At 41.6% G+C, this 13,043-nt stretch overlaps 1 protein-coding gene across 6 annotated transcripts in view; it reads right to left on the bottom strand.

Annotated features, from left to right (window-relative positions):
• Positions 1-13,043, bottom strand: part of LOC119173573 (ribosomal biogenesis protein LAS1L) — a 282,454-nt gene that overhangs the window by 212,841 nt on the left and 56,570 nt on the right. For 5 of the 6 annotated variants that reach the window (XM_075896362.1, XM_037424380.2, XM_075896361.1 and 2 more), the window contains exon 6: positions 1,104-1,198. In XM_075896362.1, the coding sequence (XP_075752477.1) occupies positions 1,104-1,198 (95 nt within the window). The remainder of the gene's footprint in view (positions 1-1,103; positions 1,199-13,043) is intronic. The other variant, XM_075896360.1, reaches the window with a different exon arrangement.

Genomic DNA, 13,043 nt, shown 5'->3' on the forward strand with positions numbered 1-13,043 from the left:
TAGTGGGACTGCAGTGGACGAATGTAGGGGTGAGTTTATACGCGGGAGGCAAAAAAAGTCTATATTTTGACGACTGCAGTTGGGGGTGCGTTTATTATGCGAGTGCATTCATTACGCAAATAAATACGGTGTGTTTTAGAAAGAATGCACTTTCTCAGTTTAGGCATGGTTCAGCATTCTATATAGTGGATAGTTCCCTATGCAGGAGTTTGATGTAAATGTGCACCACCCCTATGCTTTTGCATGGGAAATGCAAGAGCATTTCTTATCTCTTTGACATAGGCAATAATTTAAAACATCAAGGTTTGACAAATCTGAGTTCGAACTAGGCTACAGCCGCATGAAAAGGAATAGGGAACAACAACACACCACAATGTTTCCGTTTATTCCCATCACCAGTGTATGTGAGCATAATGATGCCTGAACAGAAACTATGATCTTCTGGATTGCGCGAATAATTGTATTAAAACGTCATTTTGGCACAGCAAGGGCAGTTTGGAGAAAAACAGTGCAATTGATGCACCCCTCCCATTCCAGAAAATATCACAGCACTGATACAATACCAGTCAAGACTCGTTGCAAGCAAATGTCCGCTTCATTTTGTTTGATTTAAGCCATGTTTGTAACCTTCTGAAAAAATCTTTACCAAGCGTTGAGTGCATACTACTCATTTAAGCTAGTAATTTCTATTATTGCAATTGACAAGATATCTCAATTTTATAAAAGCGAAGCATGAAATCAAGAGCTTTTGAACAAAAAAAAAACACAAATATGGCCAATACATCCGGTGGGAGATTTAAAGGGATAAAATTGAGGACATGCACTGCTTTTGATTACACTATTATTTGAAGCATAAATCTTTTCTAAGAACATGTAGAAACAACGCAATACTTTTGCTTAAGCTACAAAACAGGCCACACACACACACTTTTAAAACCAGCAAACAGTAAGCAAATTGCTCCTGTGAACTTAAAATGTTGACACATGGATTCAACTTTTTCTTTGATGAAGATAATCTGAAGACAAGCTGGTAAGAATGCTGCAGCAGCAAGTCCTGATTCTGTCTCTCGAGATTTGTTTCCTTTCAGTGCCACCACTCTTACCTGTCCTCCTCCAGACAAGCAGCAATCTGGTCGAGGCATGCCTGCCGCTTCACCTTCAGCTCGGCCATTTCGCGCCTCGTGCACTTGCGCTTCTGCTGCACAGAACAAGGACCGTGAAAGGCTGTGCAGTGGCACGACCAAGCTTTTGTCACACTGCTGACTCCATCCACAAAAAAGCAAGCAATCGAATGTCAGCACAGTTATAAAAACAATAATGTCTTATGTCTAAGCTGTGTACAAATATCACAGTACATCGATTTCCTTTGGCACAAGCTTAAATTATTCAAAATCAACGAACAGACATACATTTTGAATTAGTAGTACTCATAAGAGCGAAACAAAAGAAAGAGCAGGAGCCCACAAAGCCAAAACCAATTGGGTGGAAAGGGGAAGAGAGGGTAAGGCATAGCAAGGAGTGGGAAAGAGGGCCATGTACACTGTAACGTCTTGAGCAAGCATCTCCTGATAGTGAAAGATGATAATTGGACAAGCCCTTGCTGTCTGTGGACCAAAATCACAGTGGTGGTGGAACAGCCACTAAAAAGAATGCACATCCATGCTTCTAATGAAATGTGTTCAGAAATACATATGCATTCATTAAATTGAAGAGAATTTTCGTGGAAAATTCCCACCTTCTTTGGATATTACACAGACATTGTGACACATCTTTGCACCAAAAAAAAATTTTCACAGCCATGGTGCCCCCTAAGAGTCATTAGCTTTCTTTAAACAAATCCTCACAAAAAAAAAAAAGGTACAGTAATACCTTCATTAACTCAAAGTCGTAAAAACCAGAAAAAATTTTGAGATAAACGAATTTTCAAGATAAGCAGTGTTGCACTACTCACAGGAAAAAATGAGTGCTTTTCAGAAAAATCCCTACTATTTACCAGCTCTTCAGCCGTTGTTTCTAATCTTTCTTCTTGTGTAAGCTTAGAAAAGAAAAAAAATTGTGTATGAGAGACTTTAATCAGCTCGGTTTCGCCGCACTAGCCACTGCTGCAGCTGAAGTCCGTGTGTCCTATTTTCGCAAGGCCAAAGCATCTACCTTCTCCATCCTTATTGCTGTGGTGAAGGTAAGGTTTGCCCCTTTGGCACTTGGCAGCTATACCATCAAACCCACTTAAACGTCTGAGAACTTCGATCTTCAGACCCGCTTTTGCTGGCTGGAGAAGCTCTACCAAAATCAATCCAGCACCTCCTCCTTGTTTTTCAGCACTGTGAAAAGCTTAGACAAAGGGATGTCGAATTAGTGCATAATGCTGGATTTTGTTCGGCCTCCTTTCTCCGCTGCCTTAATTAGGGCAACCTTTTTTTCTAGTGTTGGCGACATGCACTGCTTCCACACCATGCTTGCCGCACTCACACTAAGTTGCTGCTACTCACTGTCAGTGAAAAATCCGAACTGCTTGGTTTGCGCAGATGAACGGAAATAACACCTCAGAGAAAATCATGTGCACTGCACAAAGCAAACGTTACAAACTATGCCAAGCGTGGGCTTCCCTCCTCAGTGCATGTGTCACATAACATGCCACAGGGTTGCTTGACAAAGTTGATATGTCACTGGGCAGAGACTTCATGCACTTCGCGTTCGCAGGAAGCATCAATGTAGTGGCAGGTGCCACTAAATAAGGAAAAATATCGATGGACTTCAGGCGCCGCAGCATTGCACGATTCTTGTGAAATGGTCTAGCAACGAAATCTTCGTTCCACTCCCAGTCAAGATTTCAGGTGATTCACAATCCGACCAAAAATAATTCAAGACAAAGGGAAAAATATACATGGGATGTATAGAAAAATGTTCGATGCCACAGAAAATTTCGACTTGGCCAATTTTTCTAGATATGCGAGTTTGAATTAACGGGGTATTACTGCATATACAATCTACGCATTCTTGTGCACCGGGCTTCGAAACTGAACTTACCCTGCTAAGATTCCATTTAGTTGTCCTGTTTGATCCTGCCCGAATTCCCAACTGCCAGCTTCATATTTTCAAAAACAATTAACATCTTTATGAAAACTTCTTGTTGGGCAAGTTGGTTCATTGTATCTTCAAAGTTGGCCCTTTTTTGTTAAGCTAACTTCAACTCTATGACATATGGTGTTTCTTGGTGCAAAAGCCATCAAAGAGCGCCAGGAAGTGATAAAGAATGTGAAAAATGGTGGTATTAAGTGGCTGTATAGGGGCCTGAAATTCCTTGCGACAGTGACATGACGCGTGTTACGAGAACCAATGACAAGCGGTCATAATTACAAAACTACGGAGAGATGACAGCAACACGATGCCTTGTCAACAACCCTTGTGTCCAAGGGTCACGAGGCAGGCACTACTTTAATGTAGCAATTGCAGCAGCAACCTCTACTCTGAGGCCATGCTATGGGTTAGCTAAATATACAATTTTGAAAACTCTTTACATCTTTTAAAGACTCAAACAACAATTCACATTTAAAAAGCAGTTTTTTACCTTTGAACATCAATGGATACGAAGGTATTTGCTGTCTGTGGGGTAATCGAAAGTGCTTCTAGTAATTTCCACAGGGTTCATGCGCATTTACACGACAAAAATTCGAGGATTTTCAACGACTTTCAAGGCTATGTGTGCACACAGTTCCCCTACAAAGACATAAAAACGCTAGCAAGCAAAGCACTGCGAAAACATGCATTGGGTTGGACCTAACTTTAACACAAAACAAAACACCACCTGAAAACGTTGTGCTCCAGAGGTCTGCCCGACTCAAAACACAAATGACGAACACCTAGAGCAGAGAAGGTAACTGTAAATTCCATTCTCTTCTCCAATATTGCAAAGCCACCGCAAAGCAATTTACAGAATGCATTTGAAGAAATACTCTAGACACATTAAAGAAAAGGAAATTTTGCAAGATCTTAAAATTAAGGCCCGATGTGCTATTGGTACCCTACGACCTAAACTATTAGAGAAATGGAACAGCATATTAGAAAGTGCATCTTTGTCATTAATAGACATTTTAAAAGGATGTTGTGGAAATCTGCTTTCTCTAATGGCCCACGAACTTAATAGCACCAAACTATCATCTGAAGAGGAGACTGAAGAACTAGCCAGATTTATAGAACGTGAATTCCTGATGACGGATAAGTGCATGCTATGAACATAAGCCTATATAGTTCAATGAACACAGCACCAAATTCTGCAACCACGGTGCGACACCAAGAACGCAAAATCCAAGAGGTGGACATATCACAAAGTCCAGATGTTATAGATCAGCTGAAGCATGGCCTTACACGTTGCCCCACGCAGTGAATGCATATGATCTGCACAAAGATATAATGTTTGACCATAAAGGAATCTTTTTTTGTAAGGCAGACATGAAAGACGTTAGCCATGACTCCATTAGCCAAGACTCCAGATACAGAATACCTAATGCCAAGAGCTGCATCAATATACATAAAACAAGTTTCTGGAGAAATCCCGAGTACTACTAAACAGAGTTGAAAGCCAAATAATTTAACTTATGCAGAACAGGATGTCTAGAAACAACTTTCAAACAGGCGGGACATTTTCATAAAACCAACAAACAAGGGTGGTAGTAGAGTAATCTGGCCGGTAGCGAAATATAAAAATAGAAGCTATTAGACATCTCAGCAACAATACGTAAATCGAAAACTAGCCTCGGACCTGACTCAAGAATAAAGTAATAGCCTACAACACATCATAACAGGTTTTTTAGCCAGGGAATTAATCACATCCTCCGAGGACCAGTTTCTCAAGCCCCAAAACAAGCTGGTCACTCTTATCTCCTACAAAAGAGTTATAACGTTTCCATAGATGAACTACTTACCACGGAAATTCCAGGCAGACCTATCATGTCCAACAACAATACACCTACTGGGGACACTATCAAAATTTCTAAATTACCATCTATCAAACATACCATCCACCCTACCATCCTTTGATCAGGACACACCTCATTTCATCCGAATAACAAATAACATTAATGAAACACTAATACTTCGGATCAGGCCATTCTGGTAGCATTAGATGTACAGTAATGTCTTGTCACCTTAAGCTTGCATATCTGGAAAAATTGGCTGTCCAAAATCGCCCCGGCAACGAACATTTTCTTATATGTCCCGTGTATATTTTTCCTTTTATATCGAAGCCTTTTGGGGTCGGATTGCAGATTACACGAAATCTTGACTGGGAGTGGAACGAAAAATCTGGCTCCAGACCATTTCACAAAATTTGTGCAATGCCGCTACGCCTGAAGTCCTATTTTTTTTCTTATTTAGTCGTGCCTGCCACTACATCAATGCTTTCTGTTAACACGTAGTGCACACAAAGTCTCAACCTCACGGTATATCAACTGTGTCAAGCAACCCTGCACCACCTCAAGCAGGGGTGCAACAGCAAAAATAGAATTTGTAGAATTTGGAGCAATTTTCGGAGCAGCAAAAATTTGCTTTTGGAGCACTAAAACGCAAGTTTGGAGCATGCTCATGTAAAAAAAAAATCTATTTTTTTATTACGAAAGACCAAATTTGAAGCAGTATAATAAGTGAAGGTATACAATCACAAAAAAAGTAAGTACAAACCATTCAACATCCCCTAAATCGTGCAGAGTAAATACGACCACTGCTGTTTCAATAAAAGTTGTATTTTGAACCACCCAACTGAGCAACCAATGGTAAAGTCCACCTTAGCCTTTGCCGCATCTTTCAAATACTTTGACAGACTGCAAACCCAAATGCGGATCTAAACTGGCAACCTTGAAAATCCAGGGATTATTGAAACTAAGAAGAAGAGAGGCAAAAAAAAGTGCTGCGCAGTTTTCTGCCCTGAGCTCGTGATAAAATCTAATGAGTCGGAACTCAATCTTGCATAATGATACAGGGACACGTCAATGAATGTATCAGCATACCATTTATTAATCTTTCTTCAAAAAACAACAATTCATTTTATAAAATCAACTCAAATTTTCATATGCGTGCCCATGTGAATATTTCCTTTTTATAATGCATCAGGCTTTCTGTGATGCCTATCCATGTATAAATGCGAGGAAAATGTCTGGAAATCAAACAGTTCTTAATCTGCGCTCTGTGTTTGTGTACGCCCAGTTCATCACTGTACAATTAAAAGCACATTAACCCAAGAACTAGCAATGTCATACAGTGCTCCGAATGATTGCCCGTACATTTTTAGAAGTCTGCAGTCATGCTAGTACTCACAGTTATGCGACGTATACATGCATGAGTAATTGAAGAAAATGAGCTGTGTCCTGTGACTAGTGGTAAAAGCCCCTTCCAAATCATGATAGACTTTTCCTCAGGGCAGTGACTAGTGGTAAAAACCCCTTCCAAATCATAGTACACTTTTCCTCAGGGCACTGGTGTACTGCGGCGAAAGTGGCTTAACCACGGTACTGCACGAGTTAGAGCGAAGCCAAGAAATTTTCAAGCACCGCTGCAACCTATCCTCCCTCATCTTATATATATATATATATATATATATATATATATATATATATATATATATATATATATATATATATATATATATATATATAAGGGAAAGAAGTGTATACCTAAGGGCTCGTTTTTCCGTGTTTTTAACACAATAATAATGAGATATAACAGACAGTAATGCCAAGGAATGTACAGGGGAAGTTATTAACATTAATGGAATGTAAATAAGAAGAAAGAAAAGTGGATGAAAAAATTACCAACTGTAAGCAGGAATCGAACCTACGACCTTCGAATTACGCGTTCGATGCTCTAACCACTGAGCTATTACAGCGGCACTCCCTCCATCCACTTTTTTGGGTTTATCTGTGAATTTAGAAGTAGGAGCGACAGTCAGCGCCATCTATAAGCCAAACAACGAGTGTGAAAACACTCTTATGCGCATGTTTGGCGTCACGTAGCACGTGAACTTATTATGAGCGGGCAGTTGATTAATTGTCCCTCTTATACAACCTAAACACACCAAGTCTGCCAGTACGAGACCCTCGTTCAATGAAATAAGGGAAAGAAGTGTATACCTAAGGGCTCGTTTTTCCGTGTTTTTAACACAATAATAATGAGATATAACAGACAGTAATGCCAAGGAATGTACAGGGGAAGTTATTAACATTAATGGAATGTAAATAAGAAGAAAGAAAAGTGGATGAAAAAATTACCAACTGTAAGCAGGAATCGAACCTACGACCTTCGAATTACGCGTTCGATGCTCTAACCACTGAGCTATTACAGCGGCACTCCCTCCATCCACTTTTTTGGGTTTATCTGTGAATTTAGAAGTAGGAGCGACAGTCAGCGCCATCTATAAGCCAAACAACGAGTGTGAAAACACTCTTATGCGCATGTTTGGCGTCACGTAGCACGTGAACTTATTATGAGCGGGCAGTTGATTAATTGTCCCTCTTATACAACCTAAACACACCAAGTCTGCCAGTACGAGACCCTCGTTCAATGAAATAAGGGAAAGAAGTGTATACCTAAGGGCTCGTTTTTCCGTGTTTTTAACACAATAATAATGAGATATAACAGACAGTAATGCCAAGGAATGTACAGGGGAAGTTATTAACATTAATGGAATGTAAATAAGAAGAAAGAAAAGTGGATGAAAAAATTACCAACTGTAAGCAGGAATCGAACAGCAGGTTCGATTCCTGCTTACAGTTGGTAATTTTTTCATCCACTTTTCTTTCTTCTTATTTACATTCCATTAATGTTAATAACTTCCCCTGTACATTCCTTGGCATTACTGTCTGTTATATCTCATTATTATTGTGTTAAAAACACGGAAAAACGAGCCCTTAGGTATACACTTCTTTCCCTTATTTCATTGAACGAGGGTCTCGTACTGGCAGACTTGGTGTGTTTAGGTTGTATAAGAGGGACAATTAATCAACTGCCCGCTCATAATAAGTTCACGTGCTACGTGACGCCAAACATGCGCATAAGAGTGTTTTCACACTCGTTGTTTGGCTTATAGATGGCGCTGACTGTCGCTCCTACTTCTAAATTCACAGATAAACCCAAAAAAGTGGATGGAGGGAGTGCCGCTGTAATAGCTCAGTGGTTAGAGCATCGAACGCGTAATTCGAAGGTCGTAGGTTCGATTCCTGCTTACAGTTGGTAATTTTTTCATCCACTTTTCTTTCTTCTTATTTACATTCCATTAATGTTAATAACTTCCCCTGTACATTCCTTGGCATTACTGTCTGTTATATCTCATTATATATATATATATATATATATATATATATATATATATATATATATTTTTTTTTCAAGATAGGGTTAGGTGCAGGCCACAACTTGTCAGCTCAGTTGCAAGACGCGTCATGCCAGATAAAGTAACCGCACGCACTCAATGATCCGTCGACAGCAGTGCATATTTATCGTCGGGACGGCGCAACTAACGCAACATAAAAACAAAAAAACATGTTTTATGTGACTTTGCTAAGACGGCCAACGTGGTCACTGGCAACGTCATCGTTCGCAGCACGTCAACTCTGTTCCCGCAAGAAAAACGTGGTATGCGTTTGTACCTTTAGGTGCTAACATGCCATAACCATGTTTACTGACTAGGAAGTTTATATTTACTGCGAAGCAACGGTGGCTACGAAAATGCATTTTTGTCCAGAAGTTGCGTCGTCCTGCTGATAGGTATCCGCTGCAGATCAGATGGGCGCGCGGCTTTGTTACATTAGCTGGTCAATCACGTCTCGTGAGTGACCTGACCTAATGGGAATATATCTGACATCGCGGTTTAGGTTTAGGGTCTGCGTGCTTGGATTGATTGATGATGCAAACTGTCTGCAGATGACCAACATGGCCTCTATTTCTCACTTGAATCAGCGCAACTGAGAAAATGTTGAGGCTGGTCGGGCATTTTGGCGCAGCGTAGCGCAATTGCTGCAAATTTCATGGTTTTGGCACAGCTCAGCTCAGAAATTGGGATTCGTATACAAATTGGCACAATTGGTGCAGCTGTTGCACCTCTGGTCAGGTGACATATGCGCTGAGCAGGGGGGCCCTCTGCCCACACTTGACGTAGTTTCGTTCGCTTTGTGCAGCACACATGAATTTCCCTGAAGTGTTATTTCCGTTTATCAGCGCAAACCACGCTGGACGAAATTTTTGCTGACTGTGAGTGCACTGCTTCTGATTTTCCAAGGTGAGATTTCCATTCATCTGCGCAAACCAAGTGGTACGAATTTTTCACTCGTCGAAGCAACGCGAGTCGCTTACACTAGAAAAAAAGGTTGCCCTAATTCAGAAAGTGGAGAAGGGAGGCCAAACAAAATCGAGCATCAGACAGAAATTTGGCATCCCTTTGTCTACGCATTCGTAGGCACTGAAAAACAAGCAGAAAGGGTTGGATGGATTTCGGCAGAGCTTCTCCAGCCAGCGAAAGTGGGTTTGAAGGTTGAAGTTCCCAAACGTTGAATTGGCGTTGATGGTATGGCTACAAAATGCCAGAGCGGCCAACTTAAGCGTCACCACAACGATGCTGATGGAGAAGGCAGATGCTCTGGCCTACCAACCAAATGGGGCACACGGACTTTAGTTGCAGCAGTGGCTGGTTTGATCGCTTAAAAAAAAAAGCCAGGTCTGCGTGGAACTCGCAGCACTGTCACAGCGTAAAGTGGTAGAGTGGATTTTCAGAACCTTTTTTTAACACTCTTGAAGTAACTGCTACAAGCACACTTGCTGGGTACCCATTATGCCATAAATAAACAATTTTTGTGCAGTAGGCCGGCATTCACTATGTTATCCTTCGTCATTCTTTCGAGAAGTGTGGTATCCGCTACACACTTGCAAGGAATTTTGTGCTAATTTTTCATGCAGTGGCTGACGACGATAAAAAATTATATCTGAAGTGGGTATGTACCATTGTTAACAAGATAAAGAACAAGCTTTTGTAATGGGTTGGAGCATTGCACGACCCACTCGTTATGCTATTTGCATTGTGACACGCCTGGTAGTTTCTTTGCTGTTTTAAAACGCTTTATTGCTCATACTAACAGGATTCCTTTCCTGACATAAAGCCTGCCTAAGGCAAGTCTGCAATGGAGCTTTAAGCACTGGCATAGCTCGGCAATATAAAACTGGGCTAGCATGCAAGAAGAGTTCAAATCCCGCAGTGTCTTTAGTGTTCTTATTTTTTACAAAGTTTTTTTTTTCTTATTTCGTGCGATAGTGGTTTTGGACTACGGCACCGCAAGCGACCCTTGCCGTGATCACATAGCAGCTTTCGCTGTAAAAGAAACAGTGTGGTGTCCAAGTCAGTTCACGGCGAGAGCGGTACTGTCAACACAGCCACTGGCGACAACTGGCACAGCAGCTGGCTCGCCGAGTTGCCGGACAGTTACAACGACAGCAACATTTTCAAGCTTGACGAGGCAGCACTGTTTTGTAAAATGTTGCAGAGCCACACATCCACACCGAAGAGGGGAGTGTGCTCGGGAGTGAAACAACAGAAGGACTGGGTCATTGTCCTTTTCTGGGCAAATGCCACAGGTGAAGAGAAGCTGCCGTTACTCATAAGTGGCAAAGCTTTTAAAACCTAGGTGCTTTAGAAATGCACGACTGCCGAATGACATCGTCTATCGCGCGAATAGAGGACCGTGGATGACTGCTACTCTTTTCGAAGAACACGTTCGTGCTATAGATAACAAAATGGCCAAAAAAAAAAAAAACAAAGAAGTCCTGCTCATTGTCCACAACTGCCCAGGCTACGGCAAAATGGAGAACTTGAAGGCAATGGCCATCGACTTTCTGCCTGGTAATATGATGTCTGTGCAGCAGCCGATGGACCAAGGTGTCCTCAAAGTCACCCGAAAAATCTACTGCAGGAGCCTTTTCGACAAAATTGATTGCCACCCCAGAACCACCATATAATTATGAAAGATGCCATAGTGGAAAGCTCCGAAAATTTCGACCACCTGGGGTTCTCCACAAAATTTTATTGTCTTTTTAAAATGCCAAAAGCTATGAAATAGACCTGCTAAGAGCAGTACACCTTCTCGGCAGCGCTTAAGCAAGTTCACGAAGCAGCTATCACCAACTGCTTTGTGCAAGCTGGGTTTTCACGTGCAGCCAGCTTGCCAGAAGCAGAGACGGAAGATACAGACAGGGATGCAATAGCCGAAACACAATTTGGAGCAGTTTTCAGAGCAGCAAAATGTGTAAAACATCGTTGGCACAAACTTGAAAGGAGACAAAAGAGACTCTTCTTTCATCTTCTTTCAAGTTTGCGCCAACGATGTTTCACACAGCTATACACCAAGTAGCCCGACAGCATACGTTACTGAGCAAAGTGTTACTTTTCGAGCACTAAAATCCAAATTTGGAGCAGGTTACGAGGAAAAAATGAGACTTCTTTTATCATAAAATACCAAATTTGCAGCAGTATAAGTAAAAAGGCTTACATATAAAAAAAAAATTTATAAACCATTCAACATCACCTAAATTTTACAGTGTGAACATGAGAACTGCTATTCCAATGAAAGTAGTATCTTGAACCACCCCACTCAGCAAACAGTAATGAAGTCCATATTAGCATTTGCTGTGCCTGTCAAATCATTTGACAGTATCTGTGAATTTAAATATGAATCTGCCAAGCTCACGACCTTGAAAATCGAGAGACTCGTAAAACAGAGTAGTAGGGGTGGCGAAAAAGAAAACTGGCGCACAATTCATTTTTTAGGGAAGGAAAAATGTCACAGACTGCTTTATATGATTGCCAGTGGCTTATTTAGACATCAGTTGCTATACTGTTCCTCAAAATTATACAGCGAACAAACGCATGAGTAACCTAGCAAAATGCGCAGTGTCCCATGAATAACGCTAACGTCCCCTTCCAAATCTCAATACGCTTTTCCGCTGGGGACCAGTGTACTGCGGCAAAAGTAGCTTAAGCAGCATTCTTTACTACGGGCTACAACCAAAGCCAAGAAATTTTCTAACCACTACAGCTCCCTCCACTTCCCACCATTTTCTTCTTTGACTAAGGGGTTAGGTGCTGCTGTGGCTTCGCTGCAAAGTGCGTTCGACCAAGTAAACTAACAAAGGCGCGTGGCCATTCACCCAGCGACGGTACCAGATATCTATCGCCAGGACCACGAACGGGACGACACAACTTCAAAATAAACAAAAAGAAAAAGTTTTATGTGCCACTGCTAAAGGCAATCGAAGTGATCGCTTGAAAAGCCGTCGTTCACAGCACGTCGAGCTTGTTTGGGCGAGAAAAACGCGCCATACGCTTCCAACTTTAGTTCCTAAAAGTCATAGACGCGTTTTCAGAAAAGCAATTTACATTGCCCGCAAAGCGTTGGTGGCTAAAGCAATGCATTTTCGTCTTGAAGTTCAATCGCCCACCGATAGGTATCCACTGCGGTCAACGCACTCAGCATTGTTGCTTTATCTGGTCATATTTGAAGTACAGTCTAGGCACTATAGTTGGTCTCTGCGCGCTTTGATGGATGGCATAAAACTGCAGGCGGCTGACATGGCCTGCATTTCTCGCGGAAATTAGCGCACCTGAAAAGTTTTGAGGCTGGCTGGACATTTTAGCGCAGCATGGCGCAACTTCAGCAAACTTCAGATTTTTGGCGCAGCTTGGTAACACAGTTGGAAATTGTATCGAATCGGCACAATCGGCACGGATGTTGCACCCCTGTACAGATGACTTTACAGATTGTGAGAAACTTAGTTAAGAGGTCATCTAGCTTACAGATAAGAGTTCCGCCGAAAATGACATGACTTTTCTGGAGTACACGCTGTGTGAGAACGATGTGGTGGTGACCGGAAGAATGGAAGACGCCGAAGTCATTGAAACGGTTAACTAACGTAGGGGATGGCGGGGACGACAGCGATGATGAACCACCTTGAGAGGTGCCGACATCTTCTGAAACGAGAAATTCGCTGTGCTTGCTTTACTTGCTTCGAAA

This window comes from Rhipicephalus microplus, chromosome 5, assembly GCF_043290135.1.
Source record: "Rhipicephalus microplus isolate Deutch F79 chromosome 5, USDA_Rmic, whole genome shotgun sequence".
Taxonomy (NCBI): Eukaryota; Metazoa; Arthropoda; class Arachnida; order Ixodida; family Ixodidae; genus Rhipicephalus; species Rhipicephalus microplus.